The sequence below is a fragment of the Diadema setosum genome, chromosome 8, assembly GCF_964275005.1.
Source record: "Diadema setosum chromosome 8, eeDiaSeto1, whole genome shotgun sequence".
NCBI classification, from domain to species: domain Eukaryota; kingdom Metazoa; phylum Echinodermata; class Echinoidea; order Diadematoida; family Diadematidae; genus Diadema; species Diadema setosum.
The window spans coordinates 36,707,569-36,726,960 of NC_092692.1; the positions used below are offsets into that span (position 1 = coordinate 36,707,569).

Consider the following 19,392-nt stretch of genomic DNA (forward strand, 5'->3'; position numbering starts at 1 on the left):
ATGCATCTGTGGTAGGCAATAAAGAGAGCCATCCGTTTGATTTCTTTGGATATCAGCCACTATTCAACTTTCCTGATCAAGAAAACATTTTGAAAGGGGAACAATATAGCCTACAAGTCCTTCTAATCCTTCTCCCATTTTGTGGTTATGTACATATGGTTTGGACTTTTGTGTTATTGTACTGATTTTACTATTTACAATATAGATAGCTACCTAGCATACAGCAAGCTACCCATAATTTGACCATAACACCGTCCAAAATTTGACTGCTTGCTACATGTCTTATTAAACCTAGATGCTTTTGCATGTGGTCGAATTCTGGCACGGTACAGGAGGTTGAACCTTGGTGCAGGTTTTTAACATACATTTTTACTGCATACGAAAGCAATTTTTAGGATAGCTTGATAGTAAACATGCATGACTTCCTCGAACTGTCTTTCAAAAGTTTATAAATCACCTTCAGAGCAAATAGGGGGTCTAGAACACACCTTGTGGGAGATAAGTGACAGAACAAAATCAAGGGAATAGAAGAAATTTACAATGGCTGTCGTTATTTAAAATTCGTAGTACTATTACAATGTAAACATGGCCAATGACAAAAATATCATCCCTTGAATGAGCAGCTTGAAAAATGTAGCGTACGGCCAGTTACCAACATTAGTACATTGTAGATCTAGTATCGTTACATTAAACTTTCAGCAATGTTCAGTTTCACGGTTTTACTTTAATATTCATAATCCCATGTTTACTCATTACTGCAAAAAAACAAACAAGAGACCCGTGGGTCTAGCGCTCACCTGAGTATCGCAAGTTCACCTTTCACGCAGTCACTAATCTTTATATTAACAGCTCTACCAAAATTTGACCAGGCATTCTCAAGTAGAAGATGAAAATGTACAATAAGGGCCCCCTTTTTTTAAGATTCCTAAAGTTTGGGGGATTGAGAGCCCCCCTTGGGTCCCCGGGGTGGAGTACAATGGTGCGCATTTTAATAAATTGAGATCCTAACCCCCTAGGGATGCTACCTGCCAAGTTTGGTGAAAATCCATCATGAGGTTTTCAAGAAGATGAAAATGTACAATTTAGGCCCCCATTTGGACCTCCCCACCCCTCCCCCCTACCCCCAAGAGGGGCACCCCTGGATCTGCTATGAACAAACTTGAAACTACAGTAATTAATGTACTAACTCATAGTATAATCTTAGCTCTATCACTTCTGATTCTAGAGAAGATTCCTTAATTTTGGGAGGTTTGGGCCCCTTGGGGCCCTCCAGGTGGGACTCTGTGCCCATTTGCACAAATTGAGATACCATGCCCCTAGGGATACTACCCGTCAAGTTTGGAGAAAATCGGTCATGGGATTCTCAAGAAGAAGATGAAAAGGTACAATTTAGGTCCCATTAGGACCCCTCCCCACTACCCTTGCTGGGTCCCAAGGGGGGCACCCCTGATTCCACCATGAACAAACTTGAAACTAGTCATCAATGTAATAACTCATAGTATTATCTCAGCTCTATCACTTCTGGTTCTAGAGAAGATGATTTTTTAAGATTCCCTTATTTTGGGGGGTTTGGGCCCTATGGGGGCCCCCTTGGTGGGGCAGGGTGCCCATTTTAACAAATTGAGATCCTAACCCCCTAGGGATACTACCTGCCAAGTTTGGTGAAAATGGGTCATGGGGTTCTCAAGAAGAAGATGAAAATGTACAATATAGGCCCCAAAGGACCCCTCCCCACCCCCCTCCCCTGGGTCCCAAGGGGGGCATCCCTGATTCCGCCATGAACAAACTTGAAACTACAGTCATCAATGTACTAACTCACAGTATTAACTTAGCTCTATCACTTCTGGTTCTAGAGAAGAAGATTTTTAAAGATTCTTTAATTTTTGGGGGTTTGGGCCCCCCCCCCCCCCTGGGGCCCCCTGGGTGGGGCATGGTGCCCATTTTAACAAACTGAGATCCTAACCCCCTAGGGATGCTAACTGCCAAGTTTGGTGAAAATCGGTCTTGCGGTTTTCAAGAAGAAGATGAAAATGCGAAAAGTTTACGCACGACGGACGACGCACGACGGACGCCGGACGAAGAACGATCGCAATAGCTCACTTGAGCCTTCGGCTCAGGTGAGCTAAAAAGTGAGTTACAAATAAGTTATGACTTTAGCAAATCAGAGCTCTAGAACTGCTAAGTTAGCAGCAAGTCAACAAGACAAAAAAAAGAGCCTGGATTTGGCTAAAAAGATTACAAAAGCACGCAATGAAAAGAGAATTCAATGGTGGTTAGTAGTCCCTTTTAATAGTAGAGATGTTCCAAGAAAAAAGTAACCTGGAAGGCACTGGAACACTTTTAACTAGACCTATGCAATAAATGTCACAGAATCAGCTCATTTTGATTGATGAAAATGCAATGCAATGGATGTTATTATTAATGCGGGATTTCAGCCGCCCCTGTAACATGTTACTGAGTAGTAGGCTGTGCCTGGATATTCAATGTTGTCTAGAATCTACGAATGGGACTACCCACAGCCCACAACACTGCAGTGCAGTGTGTGTTAAACGTGCATTGTTAACGTCTGCTCGACACAAACAAGCAGTTCGACGAGAAATTACTAATTCTCCACAACGTATTGTCATTGACATTGCAATGTTCTACGGCTGTACACCGCACTATTAACAAGAGCATATTGTTCTTGAAGTATCATACTTTGATATCATGAAGAAAATATCAGGCTTCTCAATTCAAAAATATTAAATTTGCGGGGGAATTTAAATCGTTCTACTACCAATCGAGGGTCGCTTCTCATTCACTTCCGACCACTCCATTTTTCACATAGGGAAAGCGCTTGGACATGTCAAGACATGTTGGACGGATTTCTCCCTCAAAATAACAGGTCATTCTAAATTGAAACAAAGTGAAGGCATTATATATGATGCAGAAATACTCACTTTTTGCCATAACTTTATGTTGTCAAATCCAGGCGTCACTCTCCCCTTCACATCTTGAACAAGCCATGACGTAGAGGCTGTTGTAAGAATTTTCAACGTTTACGACAATCAAAATAGCGGTGTGGGAAGGACGCCATCTTGTTGTATGCAAATTGGAGCAGATAAAGCTACGACGCCTTTCAGAAAGCTGCGATGTGATTGGCCAGTATAGTAACGTTCATTTGCGTGGGTGGCGGTCGTAGAACAAGCAATTTGTGCTTGGAAGTGTTTGTACTAAAGGCAGGCAGGTAGTTAGCTGCACTTCTTTACGAATGGAAGGGCCAATGGTATCAATGAATGCCACGAGTTTACCGATTACTACAAGTCCTGCAGCTGATCCAGCAATACACGCGCCAAGTATGTTTAACAGCTGACGCATTTGATATAGTACCCCCCCCCCCCAAAAAAAAAAGAAAAAAAGAAAAAAAGATAAAGATACACCTCTGTAAAGGATCCGGAATCCGGAAAGATTGGAGTGCTGCTTTCTCTCAGTAAACTTTACAAATCCATAAGCTGGCCAGTGTAAAGGAGATCATGAATTATGTCATATTTTGGAAGGTATGATCTAGGCCAATAATTTCTAAGATCCCAGTTTCCAATTATTCATTATACAAGATACAAGACTAGAATTGTGACTGAAATTAAAAAAGTAACAGAATTTAGTCTATATATGATTTGATCAAGTTAACTTTTAATATACTCGATTGTGCGAGTGTCTCAAATTGTTATGACAATTAACAAAATGTCGAGATGTGTGCATGTAATCCTATAAGTATTTTATCCATCACTCATCGAGCTCTCCATCTATCTGACATCTGTCTCATTCTTTATCTGTGTAGTTATCAATCAATCAATCTATTCATGTAAATGGATGCATCTATTTATTTATATTTCTATCAAGCTCTCTCTATCGATCAATCTATCCATCTATATATCTTTCTCTATCAATCTGTCTATCTGTCTATATATCTCTATCTCATCTGTCTATTTATTTATCTATTTATTTATTTATTTATTTATCTATTTATTTATTCATTTATATATATATATATATATATATATATATATATATATATATATATATATATATATATATATACATACATATATATATATATATATGTCTATCTGTCTGTTTGTGCCTATTCATATCTATCTGTCCATCCATCTACCCACTCATCTATCTGTTCATCCAGAATTGGCTTGCGGCCTAAACATCCATAGGGCCTATGTATCTCTGTTTATCTCTCTGTCAATGACATACTCTTGAGAAAATAGAAAGAATTTGCTTAGAATAAAACTGTAGGACTACCTATTTCCATATCAGAACAGGTGTATTGCAATGTAGACAGCCATGAGGTCCCCCCCCCCCCCCCCGCCCCTCCTCCAAAAAAAGTAGACATTTTCTTTTCTTTTGAATTGCAGTTGGTTAGTAATTTCCGTATATTGCTTCATAATGCTTTGTTCGCATTTGTTCATAGAAACTATTGACCGATTCTGTGACGCGCTATGTGTATTTTTGGCATGGGCAGCGCCATTACTGCGGTGTATCATCCGACCCCCCCTCCTCTCTCCCCACCCCTCTCACGCGCGCAGAATGAAAAACTGATGCATGGTTGTTTTAGCCAATGGGCATCTCGTACTGAGTGCGCGAATGCTTGCTTAGTGCGCGAACCTTTGTTACAAGTGCGCGATAAACATGTTGCCCTGGGGGTGGGGGAGAGCAGGGGGGGGGGGGGGTCGGCTGAGACACCGCAATTTGAGCTCATGGCTGCGCCCAGTGCCATAAAATGTCTGCTGCCCTCAACGAACCCGAATCGGTCAATAGATGCAATCACCCTAGCAACAACTGAGACGCTCTGACTTGATACGTGTGATCACTGCCAAGCTGTAATGACTCAACAGTGCCACAAGTTTGTCGATAAAAGTGCTGCATAAGCCCATGGCATGCACATGCACATCACACAGTCATGCCATACTTTTTGTTAGGTCTTGGTGTAGGATAAAGTTGGAGCATTATCACTTTGTCCTGCTTTATGCATTCTAGTAGCTTTAAATGCAGTCTGAACAACAACTTTAACATACATTGTATATCATCTCCACATGCACAAAATTACCTTCACAGACACCCAGCACCCATTTCAAGCAAATTCCAACAATCACAGCAAACAAATCACAGATACCAAGGTATTATCATGGCCATGCGATAAACTAATTCAGCGTGATAATTTCTCTTTGTTGCAGTAGTAAGTGTAAGTATTACAACTAGTTGCAGCAATGTGAAACCTTCTTATTCATAAAGATGAAAATGAATGTGTGCCTGATTTGATCCAGTCTTCTTTTAATCTGTATCAGAAACAAGATAGACGATTACCGGTACTCATTTGGTAAAGCTGCGTAAGTCAGGTTGCAAGTGTGCAGCACTGACATACATTTCAATCAAGTGTCTTCCACCAAATTACTTACTCCAGGGATCCACACTAACTTTTATTTTTGGTGGCCCAAAGGCAAACATCCGACCTTTGTTGGTGGCCCGATCAGGCCACCAAATTCTTCATTTCTGAAAATTTGGTGGCCCAACTTGCGTTTTTGGTGGCCCCGGGCCACTGGGCCACCGTTAGTGTCGAGCCCTGACTTACTCAAATAAATGTACTACTGCTTCTGCTTTACCATACACCCTCCCCATCCCTCCTCTACTCTTTCCTCTATCTATAGTTTCCAATGTGTATCCGAGCGCAATTGTCCATCTTGATGATCTGTAAAAGTAAAGTGGTTTTGGTGGAGAACGTTCTAAACTCAAGCGCAGATGGAAGATCTTATCTATACTCGAATCCCGTCCAGAGCATATTACATTCTTAGACAGGAAGATTCATCTGCAATTCCCCTCTCGAGAAGGGTGTGTAAGTGAGTTATATGGGCCCTACTAATCTCAGGGCAATACATGAAGAGCGATAACTTGGGTATACATTGTATCTAGTCATATCATCATTGTCTGATGGTTTTGCTGTTGAACTGTACCATGGGGCAAAAGTAACAAATTATCTCTGAAATAAGCACTGACCGACCAAATAGCACACACACACACACACACATACGCATATAAAATTCCAGACCACTCTCAGAAATAAGTACAATTTGCACTCATTGTTGCTTGTTTTCAACCAAATATAATCTATTCACAAGAAAAAGAAGAAGAAATAACAGGCAAAATTATGAAGTAAATCATATCTGCACATAACATCATCAATGTACAACACTTATAATCACATGATAATGAATTATTCACAGATTTCAACACAAACATCATTTTGATTGCATTCAATGCAGCAGCCATAAGAGCAGGGGGAGAAAATATGTTCTACTGGCGAGACAGCCCTTCATTTCAAAGACTACACATCACTTTATTTCAACGAGACTAAACATGATCTTACGCCACTGAATACAAACTGCATGGAAATTTATTCTCACGGTCTAATAATGCCTTAGATGTGGGATTTGAGGCTTTTCGTAGCAAGGCTTTTCTGCCATATCTCCATGATAACAAAAGAAATAGAAATGGAGAAAGAGAAGTAGATACATTTTTCTTAGCCAGAACCACTTTACATAAGACAAAGTTTTTTCACAAAACAGAGCACAAGGTACACATCTAAGCAATTTGCTTCTTTCACTTGATTACAGAACTATCAGCTCTATAGAAAAAATGATAAGTTTTGATGATAAATTACAACTGATTTCAAAATAGTAAACAGCATTTGTCAAGAGGTATATTCTATAGAACCATCATTGCATTCATAGTTTATATGTATTGCTGCCCTTAGAGTCTCAATCAAAATACTATGGCATTTAGCTGCTGCAATAGGAGAAATTTTTACCGTGTGGGAATATTCAAACATTTTGCATAATATAAAAATGGCGCGAAAATATAAACACGTGAAATTTTGTGCTTGCTATATGTAATACATGTACTACAACTTAGTATTTTGATTCGATGGAATTCAAAACATGAAAACTTCATTTTACAAGTCCGAGCGTGAAAAACTACCTGCACAAAAAATTCCACTTTGACAGTAACCCTCTCCCTCTAGTTGAAATGTTGTTGATAAATTTCCTCTTCTCTGATGCCTTTATTGCTGAGAAATCTACTCTAGAAAGATTGAACACAAATTTCACTACGGAAAAGGCCTTCATCTTCTTCTCTCCTTCCTTCTTCAGTGAAGGACTAGATTTCATGCTTTGCCATTTCTACGGAGTTGTTTTCCAGCACAAAAGATTTCAATTTGAATGTTCTCCATTCATTGTTTAGAGAAAAACCTAAAACCTTCCCCTAGAACATGAAGATGCAAATATAACAACTACTTAGACAGGAAAAACAAGTCATCCAGCAAGTATCTTTGCATTGTGAAGTACGTGAAGGCAATATTCGTCTACCCAAATTATTTGTCTATGGCTACATCCTTCGATACGACAGAAGGAAAAGCATACCACCTCATATCATTCACATCAGCTGTGTTCAAAGGTATGTATCTTTACATATTGATTTATGACATTAGTGACAAAGCATGATGTCACAGAAATGGTAAAAAATATGGTTTTTGTTTTTCCTTATGAAACCAGATTTCTCCTCAATCTTTCATAGCCTCGGAAATTCTGTCTTAATGACCAGCGAAGGTTGCATGCCATCAGCTGGTACAAACTGCAAAGGTTTTAACGTCATTCAACTTATCACCATTTTTTTCTTCTCACCTATCATCATGAGATAAAGATGACAGATCACCTTTCTAAAATATTTAGAAATGTATGTTATGTGTAATAAGCACTATGCCGTACTTCAAATTGACAAGAAAAAAATTATTTCTGGTAATTCTCAAGTCTTCTTCTTTTGTATTGCCTTACCTCAGCACATGAATACCTTCAAATGTAGAGACAAACTGTTTTGTAGTTTGGTGACAGTTTGTGAGAGTAAGGTACGTTAAGTGTAGATCTACACTTAGGGAAGCCACAACTTTCCTGTTGATACCTACAGACTCTTGCTCAAAGTATTGTGCCCCAATAATATACATAGAAATATTAGTGGTACACGATTTGTTTTACAAAAGGATGAAATCAACTCGTTATAGACTTTGAAGGGATAGTATAGTATGTATTGACATAAGGATTCAACTTCTAATGTTTTGCGACATACTTGAAAATGCTGAAGCCCACACAATTCTAACAGGAATTCTAAGTTCATTTCATGAAAATCAGTCTGAGTTATCCAAAAAACAAATGTCTAAAAAGTGATCCAAATCAAAAGTGGGTCCCACCATTCAGTAGGGTCACCTTGTTTTTGGATATCTCAGCCATTTCAAAATGAATTTTTATCAAGTAAACTTCGAATTCCTCTTTAATAGAATGATATGCTGTTTCATATTTCCTAAGAGGTTTCTCATTATCTTACAAAAAAAAAAAAAAAAAGTTGGGAACCCGAAGCCCCACTCTCAACCCAAACTGTATCATCCCTTCAATCTATGTACAGTGTATCTTTCTTTTTATGTTAAAAGGGATGGCTAGTAACTGATCAGTGGGAATGCTGGGGGATGATTGTTCCAATCCTTGTGGGATTCATTTAAGAGTACATTATATATCTATTACTGTGTGAAAATTATTTGCTTCAGAATGGTCTCATATTCAAGTAATGTGCAGTTTAATGTTTCCTGGTTTGCATACCTGTACAGTGACGGGCAATCGTACACGTATAAACTGCACATTACTTGAATATGAGACCATTCTGAAGCAAACAATTTTCACACAGTAATAGATATATAATGTACTCTTAAATGAATCCCACAAGGATTGGAACAATCACCCCCCAGCATTCCCACTGATTCCCACTGATCAGGTACTAGCCATCCCCTTTAAAGGCCAAGTAGAGTCCTGAGACATGGGTAGTCCTATTACATCAATTTTCATCCACTGCCCACAAGGTACATTAAAAAACAATGAAGAGTACCTGTCAGCGATATGTGCCTCAAAGTGTATGCTCAACAATTACAGTCACCTCCAGTCAAGACTCTTCGGCTGTGTGTAATAACAGAGTGATCAGCGGTAAAACTGTGCCCAATTCCTTACAGGGGGGTGTTTCATCAACGTTTGTCAGCGCTGACAACTTGAATCACCATAGTAACAGTCAGTGACCAGAGCATCTCAGCCAATCAAAACCAAGGATTTTGCTGAAATTGGTCAGCGCCGACAGTTGTCGGCGCTGACAAGCTTTGATGAAACACCCCCCTGGATTCTAAAATATATCTCAACTGGGCCATCCTTCCTACTCCATAGTATCCCCTAGCTGCCCAGTCTTTACTGGGGGTCGCACGTAAGAGAGGAAGTTAACAGATGGAGTAATGATTTTCGTTTTGAACATTTTCAACTTTCAATGCAATGACATGGCAATGATTGATTCAATGAACAAGTGAACACATAGCATGGCACTTAAATATCTCCAGTGCAGTTTGCAATACAATTTGATCTTCTCTGAACTAGCAAAAAATGTGGTTCGTACCATGATTTAAAAACATAGACACATCCTCATGTATGTGTTTAATCTGTTTTACTATGCACAATGCTGTCTCCAATTTCAAACAGACGATTTTCTTACTAAACTGGCAGTGCACCAATGTACTGAATGGAACAAGTCTTTCACTAAAGACATCAGACGATAAATTTTCTGACAATGTGTTCAGTGTTGCTTTACTCCATCTTAGTGTCTTGATATGGCCATGGAACTCTTTCTATAATAGCAATGTTTCTGCAAACTCAAAAAGTGTACTTTGTTCCACCACAAATTCCAATGTGACTTTTATTCTATTATCTTTTTAGGGGGGTGGGTAGGTAGGTGAGAGATGCAGAGAGAAAGAGAGAGAGAGAGGGAGAGAAAGAGAAGGGGGGATAGAGAGGGGGAGGGGAAAGAAAGAAGAACCCCAAATTCTTCTGCAAGAATATGAGAGAGCTGAAAAAGCAAGACCAACTGATTGTCTGACATCCACTGCACACTGGCCAATACGTGAATTGACTTCAATCTAATAGGCTCTCCAATGGTGAATGATGTTTGAACACATGAAAAATAACTTGAATTTTTCAATACTCCATCTGCAGATAAAATGGGGCCAAGCCTGCAAAAAAAAAAAAAAATCAAATCTAAAGGTGTGGTGACTTCCTGGAACATTAAAGAGGAAGTTGCCGGGCAGTGCAGTCATCGATGGCTCTACGTGTTGGTGGAAATGAAGCTTAAGGTTGAGATATCTGCTCCTACTTGATCACTTGCAACGTCTGCCGTGAGTTCATCCACGTCACACTAGACACGACTTCACGTCTTTTGTAGCTTCTGACTGGCTGTCGTTGATATTCTCTCAAATCTCGATTTGTCTGGGGGAAAAAAAAAAGCAAAAAGCAAAATCGTTTACCTGACACCAGGGAAATCAAACCAAACACTACTGTTTAGTAGGTTGTGGAACTAGGCAGATGCCCTCATAAAGACTAATAATGAACAGAAATAATGACAATCATTGCCTTCAGGATAAATCCATATTAAATTATATCACAAGTGCTGTCACTGAAGGATACGACACAACAATTATACATCATCAAAGACATCATCACCTACAACATAATACACCTTGCTTCTTCCGGCAAAATGAATCAATTTTGCACACTGTTATTTTAAATACACACAGGCATGTATCAGGTATTAAAATCATATGAAAAAACAGATAATTTTTTTTTCTCTCTCTGGTAAGACATGAAAAATGATTTGGGAATTTCATGGTGGAAAACTTGACTTTTCCATGGTATTTCTGAACTTGCCTTTGGATTTACCCACTCATGGTGAAGAAAAAAATTCACTTTGTACAATATATTATTTAGTACAAAGCTGTTATTTTTGTAAATTTCGCGAGTCACAGTAGGACTGCAAATTTAAAGGCATAATTTACAATTGGCAGATGAAAAAAAACAACCAGCATTAGTGCTTTAAAATAGTTCTAAAATGTGAGTTAGGGATAGAAACAACCAATGTAAAAATTTGAATTCGCATAATTGATGTTAAGTGTTGTTAGATACACAAAATGTGAACAATAGTTATAATAAAAAAATTTCCAGACTAAACTGTCTACAGTTATGGTTTATTGAGAAAAACACTGATATCTCCTTATATTTTAGGCTTTATTGCAAAAATTCTACATGGCAGGATGTTTTGTGATACAACAGACCTACACATATGCATGAAATGTGATATCTTGAACATCTTTTAAATCACTGCTCCCAAAGGTAAACAGGACCTTTCACAACACATGAAAATGTAGCCATGCACTAGGGAAATAGTGCATTTATAATGGCCTCGGTGTCAATTCGTGAAAACAGCATCTCGCAAAAATGTCTGTGACCTCCTCATTCACAAAAATATCTGTACGTGAAAATAACAGCCTACACAGTATATTATTAAAGGCAATTTTGCGCAAATTGCATTTGCCAGGATGGTGTATGGCCACTGGGATGTATTTACCTTTCTCATGTGGCTTTGCAGTGGTTCCGAAGAGCTGTCTGAAAGACCTTGACTGGGCTAAGAAGTGTCTCGCCTGTTCTATCTCGGAAGTCAGGAGCCTAAGGTCGTCACTCTCAAAGGTTGGCAATACTGGGTACTGAGGGTCATCGCAGCAAGATGGAAGAATAATATAAAACACTGAGTGAATCAATGCACTTTCTTTCTTCCTATTTGTTTTTCTTTCAATTAATCTAACTATCCATATAACTAGCACATACACTCACTCGTGTGCAGGTCAGTACTCTGAGTAGTGAATGTTGCTGTAGTAAATCAAACATCAACTTCATTTAGACACTGAATTTTGTATTAAGGCATCACAAACTTGTACACTGTAAGTATTCACTCTTTCCAATAAATCATATCAAATCTGCAAGGAATTGGTTTTGACTACACTCATGATGCAGAGTGGATCCTGAAAGCACATATTGGTCATGGGACAAAATGGAGTCCCTTGTTCAGTTTTATTGGAGATATATAATCTGATTTGAGTGACAAAATTTCTAGCTTCTTAACCTCTGGCGCATTTCTGCATTTCAGACAATAGTTTTGCCGCATCAGACATTTAGCATAACAGCAAAGACGACAGAAGCATCCTCCTCTTAGATGAAAGGCCATCCAACCTGTCACTCACATCAGTATCCTTGAAGTCACTCTCCAGCAGTCTGTGGACAGCCAGGTCCCCGTCCATGCCAGCAAAGATGCGGTGGTACCTGCCCCGACACATGGCAGCCAGCTGCCTCAGGAAGGTGTTCGCTGACCTGGGAGTAAAAGGACGACAAGAAGCAAGAAAATAATGAAATCTGATGAACAATTCCAAGATAAGTAAAACTGTTCTTCCACCTCACATATATCATGCTTTTACATACATCTTCAGTCTTTTGCACTCCTTAAGAGCGGAAATTTTAGCATGATTAGAATTTTGCACAAACCCAATGTGCTTGACCATAATTTGGTAGATGAAGATACTTCTGTACACATTGTATATGTCCCCCACATACTGGTATGTTATATTTGTGCTAGTTCAGTACAGCGTGAATTTCTCCATAACATCCACACTACGAAATATTCCGTGCATCACAGTATTTCAATCTCATACAAACAGAGGTTTCAGGATATCCCTAGGGGTATAACTCTGCTTTTTATAATAATGCACTTTCCTTTCGTTTTCAATGATTCACTTTGCATTGCTTATACACAATTTCACCATAAATGGTAAATTGTTATGCATGACTGGATGCCATTGGTGTATGTTTTGTATGCTGAATTAATCATTTCCATGTTGAAGGGCCCCCCAAATAACAACATACAAACTAGTGATTGAGCTACCCCAGTAAAGATTACTAGATAGATAAACAAATTAAAAAATAAATCAGCAGGGAATCAGACCCAGTGATAAACTTTTTAATATAAATCATATGATGCAATAGGATTAAGGAGAGACAGGGGCACTTACTCATCATTGCAGTTGAAGGAGATGGTGTGAACTTTGACCCCTCGGACTGTGTTGACCTGGGCGATCTCCCGGAAGACGCGCGAGGTGCTGCTGTCCGGTTTGCCATCGGTCAGGAGGTAGATGGCCTCCACGTCCCTATCACGGAAGGCCTCCTGTGGAAACAATGCCAGCATAAGGATGATTTAGGTCAGTAGCTTATGACAGGGCAACATGTTGCTCCTTAAAGCCCGCCTCACGACTATACGACCCTTAGACCATAAGACCCAGTCGTACGACCTGCCAACGCACACTATACGACCTGACCTTATGAGTAGGCTTACGACGATTCTGTCTTCAGTACATTACCAATGAGTATAAAAGTGCACACAGTGCACACTGCGTGCGCTTGCATTTAACTGTATTTTGATTGGCTGAAAGCCCACGACCAGTTGTGGAAATTCAACATGTCAAATCTTTACAACTGGTGCTAAGAGCTCGTCGTACAACTGGAAACTGGCAAGACTGGTGATGTCACACTGCTGGTCTTAAGGTCGTACGACCGGTCGGATCGTACAGTGTGTGGCGGGCTTTAAAGGCACGTGTCGACATTCCCACCATGGTTTCACGATGTTTGCTCCTGTGACAATTGCTCCCGTGACATATCTGCATGCTAAGCCAAACGTAAATTCAACCCATAAACATAACCCTAACCATAATCCTAATTCTCACATCAAACTAAACCTAAAGTAAACCCTATTACAACCCTAACCCTAAGTCCTTGGAGAAAATAAGACTGAAGCAATTGTCACAGGAGGAAATGTTATGTCACCTCCCACTACACACACCAGCTTTCTCACTGCTGGCTGAAGTCTTGATATTGACTGTTTCTATACTCACAGGTCTGATAGCTGCATTTAGCAAGCCCTTATATGTAAACAACAACCTGACTTGTAACGTGACCAATGAATACATTTGCAGTGATGACAACTGAAGGACAACAAAACACAATCCCCCAAAAGGGGAAAAAAATCATAAATTTGCAAATTTTAAAATTCTGAAAAGGAAATACAATTTCAAAACCACCTCTCTTCTTTTGGATGAAGAAAACACATACTAAATATCAGAAACACACCCTAGTTGGCAGCTCTCGATACATCTAACTCTAATGACCTGAGTTGAATCCAGCTTAACTCCACCTGAAACGTGCCTACAGCATTAGACTTACACTGAGAGCCTCCAGCGTACAGGTGTTGCCCGCCGGTACGAAGGTGGACACCCATCGCACGGCGTCATTGCAGTTTGCGTCCGTGGGCTCCACGATGGCCGGCCTCCACGGCTCAATGTCGGCCGAGAACCGGATGATATTGAAACTGGGAGTGAGAGAAAGAAATCAAAAAAGATTATGTGCTTTTCCTGCTCATGTAGTACAGATAGCACAGCTTCTAGGGAGAAGCAGAAGGCCATTATGACCATGTGATGCTTTTACAGGTAATTATTCCTTTCTCCATTCAGACTGACGATACTGTGATATTCGGATGAGCTTCATCTTATTTCAATGAACTTACAGAACTAATGGGACAATTTTTGGAAAACATCAACAAGGGCTTCACAGAAAGCAGTTTGAGGAGAAAAACATTGATGAAGAGATGAAAAAAAAAATCGGACAATTCCTTCAACAGTTATCATGTTTTCAAGTTTGGATATATATTCAATATGCCTACTTGTCTTGACAGTATAATCTCAGGACGGCATACCAGAACAATGATACTTTCACTTTTCATGAACATTACAAATTTTCTGGACTTATCACTCAGACATGATGATGCGAATACGATTCTCCGTGCCTACTGAAGGAGCTAGGTCAAGTTCTCCTTTAAATGTTCTATGCTGTTTTGTTGAATTTCCTAACAATAACGACCATACCCATCCCGCATCCCACAAACACTAAGCAAATTTGGAAAAAGGCACATAAAGTTACAAACAGACAGACATACACATAAAAAGCTGCTGCCATACCTGACATGTTCCCTCTTGAACTGGTCCCAGATGAGGGCGACCAGATCTCGTTTGAGGTCCTCCATATGACTCACCATGGAGCCCGAGGTGTCCACCAAGATAATCACCTGTTTAGAGAGGAGGATGATAATGATAATAATAGTAACAGTAGTAGAAGTAGTAGTATTATATAGCAGTAGTTAAAAAAAAGTGAAAAAGATAAGAAATATAATGATGACGGTGATTGCTTACTGTTATTTCCAATGTAATTTGACAAATATGCTTTTGTGATACAACGTAATATAATTGCAAAATGGATAAGAGTTATTGTAAAGCGCATAGGGAACATTGATTTGTTATATGCATAATAGAAGCTTAATTTCTTACTATCATTATTATCATGATAACATTAAAGATGTTTACAATTTTATCATTCTGAGGAATGGTCTGAATTACCTAAGTCTACAGTAGGCCTACACCAGCTTATGAAAAGAATCTAATTTGGGGGTTGCAAAAAGGAGACAAGAACTCTTAACACACACAAAAATGTAACAAGATCCAGGGTGAATGTGATGAAATTCAAAATCGACTGCGAGAAAGCAGTCCTCCTTCTCACCTTTTTCTCCACCACGGTTCCAAAGGTTCTCCTGCTGGCCCCTAGGAGCCACTGGAGGCGTCGCAAGTACCTCCTCAGCACCCCTTCCAGCTGGAGCTCGTAATCCTGGAGCTCGTGGGCCTGAAGCTGAAGATGCTTGACTTTGCCCTGTACGCAGAAAGAGTCCGGTGAAGAAAAAGGACCAGTTCTGGTGAATCTTAGTCTCAACACTCCATGGTGGATTCCTTAATCTATAATGATGCACTCTCTAATACTGTAAAAGTGGATATTTTTGCACGACTGATTTTTTTTGTGCTCGGCCGGGCAAAGAAGAGTTTCGCGTGTTCTTAATTCCGCGGAATCAAGACATCAGCTACTGGAGCATACGGGCAGCAGAAATATTCACATGCTTTCATTTTCGCGCTCGTTTCTGGTTGAGCGAAGTGCGCAAAAATTTGAACACTGTGCAAAATTTTCACTTTCACAGTAACATCCACTACCACTACCCATTAAATGCATTTAGTTTTTACTTTGCTTAACGTTTCCCAATACCTGCCTAAAAGCATGCGGGGATAGAGCCTTCGCTTCGGTTGCTCCACATCCGTGGCACACTCCACCAAGTCAACTTCAGAAATGTAACAACCTTGTTACCTTCAAATCTGAACTAAAGACCCTTCTGCATCTTTTCCAGCAACTTTGTGAATAAGGTGTGACATACTGTGGGAGCCGGACACCTTTGGATGCTCTTGAGAGATAAATGGTGTTATATGATTGCATTTCATCATCATTAACTAGAAATGTCGCTTTGGCGACTGGTATGCCTCCGCCATAATGCATGATTTTCCCAATAGGTCTAGATAGTACATGTGGACAATGTGTGATTACATTTTCACATAATTGGCAAAATATTGAAATGACAAGTTTGTCACAAATGTTTTGAATGTTCACCTTCCTTGACCTAGGTTTAATTGGATGAATAGGAGAGCATGTATCTAGGGATTTAAGGACTTTAACTCGACTTTGACCCATTCATACATTTAGGCATTGAGTAATTTTCAAGTTACAGGTGTGAAGAAAAAGTGCAATTTCTGAATTGAATAGTGAATTGTTACCATTTTCATCTGGCCCTTGACCCTAAAATTAATAAGATAATCACTTTCAGGTAGAACATGCATAATATGTACTATGTTTCAAGATAACTTGAGCCACTTCCGAGATATGGAGGAAAAAGTTAGTTCAGCACTTTTACTTGATCTTTGACCTTTTGACCTTTGAGGCAAAAAAAGAAGAAAAAAAAAACTTTCCAGAGAATTTCTATTAGGTTACACATGTATGCATACACCAAGTGTAAAAAAAAAATAACCCTGCTGGCATTGCATGATAGGAGGGAAATAGTAAACTTTTGAAGTGTTGCACTTGACCTTTGACCCCTGACCTTTGACCCCATGAACCCTACATTCTCTAGATAATCACTTCCAGTCAGTATATGTATATACTATATTCCATGAAGATACCTTGAACAATTTTCCAAGGTATGGAGAAAAAAAAGAAGTTTTAATATTTTTACTTGACCTTTTGACCTTTGACCTCATAACCCAAACTTTCACCAGAGAATCTTAATTGGGTAATACATGTATACACTAAGTTTCAAGAAAATATCTTCAGGCATTCAATGGATATGGTGGAAATAGTGAAATTTTATGTATTTGACCCTGACCTTTTGACCTTTGACCTTTGACCTCATGACCCAAACTTTCATCAGAGAATCTTAATTGGGTAATACATGTATACACTAAGTTTCAAGAAAATATCTTCAGGCATTCAATAGATATGGTGGAAATAGTGAAATTTCATGTATTTGACCATGACCTTTTGACCTTTGACCTTGAGCATGTGCACCCAAAAGTTGATAGGCACAACTTCACTTCCTAATACACATACATGCCAAGTTTCATTAGGATACCTCAACAGGTTTTGATAGTTACCTTGTCCACAAAATTCATTACGGACGGACGGACGGACGGAAGGACGGAAGGACGGACGGACGGACGGACGGACGGACGGACGGAAGGACGGACGGACGGACAACCCGAAAACATAATGCCTCCGGCACCACTTCGTGGCGGAGGCATAAAAAATTCCCCCCCCCCCCCTCCCCATTTTATCAGAAGCATTCTATTTATTGCAAGTTACAATAAAAACACTCTTCACTGTAGCAAATGTTGCATTCACAGCTGCTTACTTGATACCCAGTCAATTTCATGAAAACTGCCATCATGGTACTCTGCACAAATTTGTTGCAAGCTTCTCCACAGCATGGAACCACTGCTTCTTTGTTTTGCTTCTGTTTTTTTTAATCCTTCCTTAAATGCTTTAATTTGTTGAATCCATTACGCCAGCACAAGACTAGTTTCTATGGCAAATTGCCCATTTCTGTGTATGCTTCTTTTTGTTTGCCATGTCACACACCTGATTAAAACTGCAGACTCCTGCTTTTATTTTTATTTTCTGTCACACACTAGAAATGAGTATATCGGTAACTTCTTTGCCTGAAATGTATTTAAGATACTACCTTATACCTTGTACCGAAGACCTCCGCTAGGAAGGGTAACTCAGGGCTATACTTAAAAGATTACTGTGATCATTATACTGTGGATCTATTATGTACACTTTTGTTTAAAATACATGTAGCCCTATTTCATGTACGATTTTCATAAATAAATGCAGAAATAAATCAAACTGAACTGAGAACAATTTAGAATTGCTGAGTTTCTAATCTTTGACTTCTGTCAGTAATATGCAACAATATACACACCTTTAGTATCACACTTGGGAAGATGCTACAATACCTGCAATGACAACGCGAGAAAACGACAAGAAAAATTACTACAATTGCATATTCTGAATTAGTCTTTACCATTATTACATCTTTAAGTACAACTGTACATGTGCATGCATGAAACTTCATTCACTATAACTAGAAAAAAAGAATGATGCCGCATAGCATAAGTAGCAGCGTATAAAATGTACACAGAGATTCAAATGACTTTCTGATATAGCAGTATGTGTAGTCTGCTGAGTCATTCAAAGAAATGATTCATATTGTCATGCATGAAAGGCAAAAAATATTGGGAAATTAGAGGAACAATAACTCCACACATAGTTTTTCATCCTCTGTACTTTTGACAAACTTGATCACACAGCTTTGACACTTTACAACAAACAGAGAGAAAGCTTTATGCATTAATGGCATGAAACAGCTTCTGACAAGGCTAAACTGTGAAACAAGAGCAAACCGGAAGCGTGACCTAAGCGCAAAGCTTCTTACTTGGCCGACACAGTTTTGTTGAGTGTGTTGATGTGTCGCTTGGCATGGGCACAGTCTGGACCCGAGACTAGCTTGGTGAGATCCAGTCGAAGCTTGGTCAGGCTGTGTTTCTTGAGCCACTGGACGTAAAACGGGACAATCAAAGCAACTACTACTTACTTACACACAACACAGACATCACTACATACAATTTGTACAGACACATGCTGTTTAACCCTGTAATTATGGATGGCAACTGTGCAGTGTATTAAGTAGATTTCATCGCAAAGTAATCATTCTACGAGAGGTAAGTAGACACAGCTTTATTGTCGTGGCTAGTTACATGAAGTTGATAAACAAAAAAAAAAATGTTTCATCTAGTTCCTCCATTAAGACTGACTGTCACAACATAAAAGAAACAAAGAAGTGGCCTGTGTGAAGCCAAGATGGATTGTGACAGTAATTAACAGTCATTTATATTCCTTTATATACATGCCCATGCTACCAATC

The 19,392-nt window shown here is 39.3% G+C and overlaps 1 protein-coding gene across 1 annotated transcript in view; it reads right to left on the reverse strand.

Moving 5' to 3' along the window:
• Positions 1–10,320: 10,320 nt before the first annotated feature.
• Positions 10,321–19,392, reverse strand: part of LOC140231606 (von Willebrand factor A domain-containing protein 3A-like) — a 34,250-nt gene continuing 25,178 nt past the window's right edge. Inside the window, exons 25-33 of the mRNA XM_072311757.1 lie at positions 18,904–19,022; positions 18,391–18,424; positions 15,597–15,743; positions 15,002–15,108; positions 14,211–14,355; positions 13,007–13,158; positions 12,185–12,311; positions 11,515–11,650; positions 10,321–10,379 (exon numbers count right to left, since the gene is read on the reverse strand). Coding sequence (XP_072167858.1) covers positions 10,321–10,379; positions 11,515–11,650; positions 12,185–12,311; positions 13,007–13,158; positions 14,211–14,355; positions 15,002–15,108; positions 15,597–15,743; positions 18,391–18,424; positions 18,904–19,022 — 1,026 coding nt within the window. The remainder of the gene's footprint in view (positions 10,380–11,514; positions 11,651–12,184; positions 12,312–13,006; positions 13,159–14,210; positions 14,356–15,001; positions 15,109–15,596; positions 15,744–18,390; positions 18,425–18,903; positions 19,023–19,392) is intronic.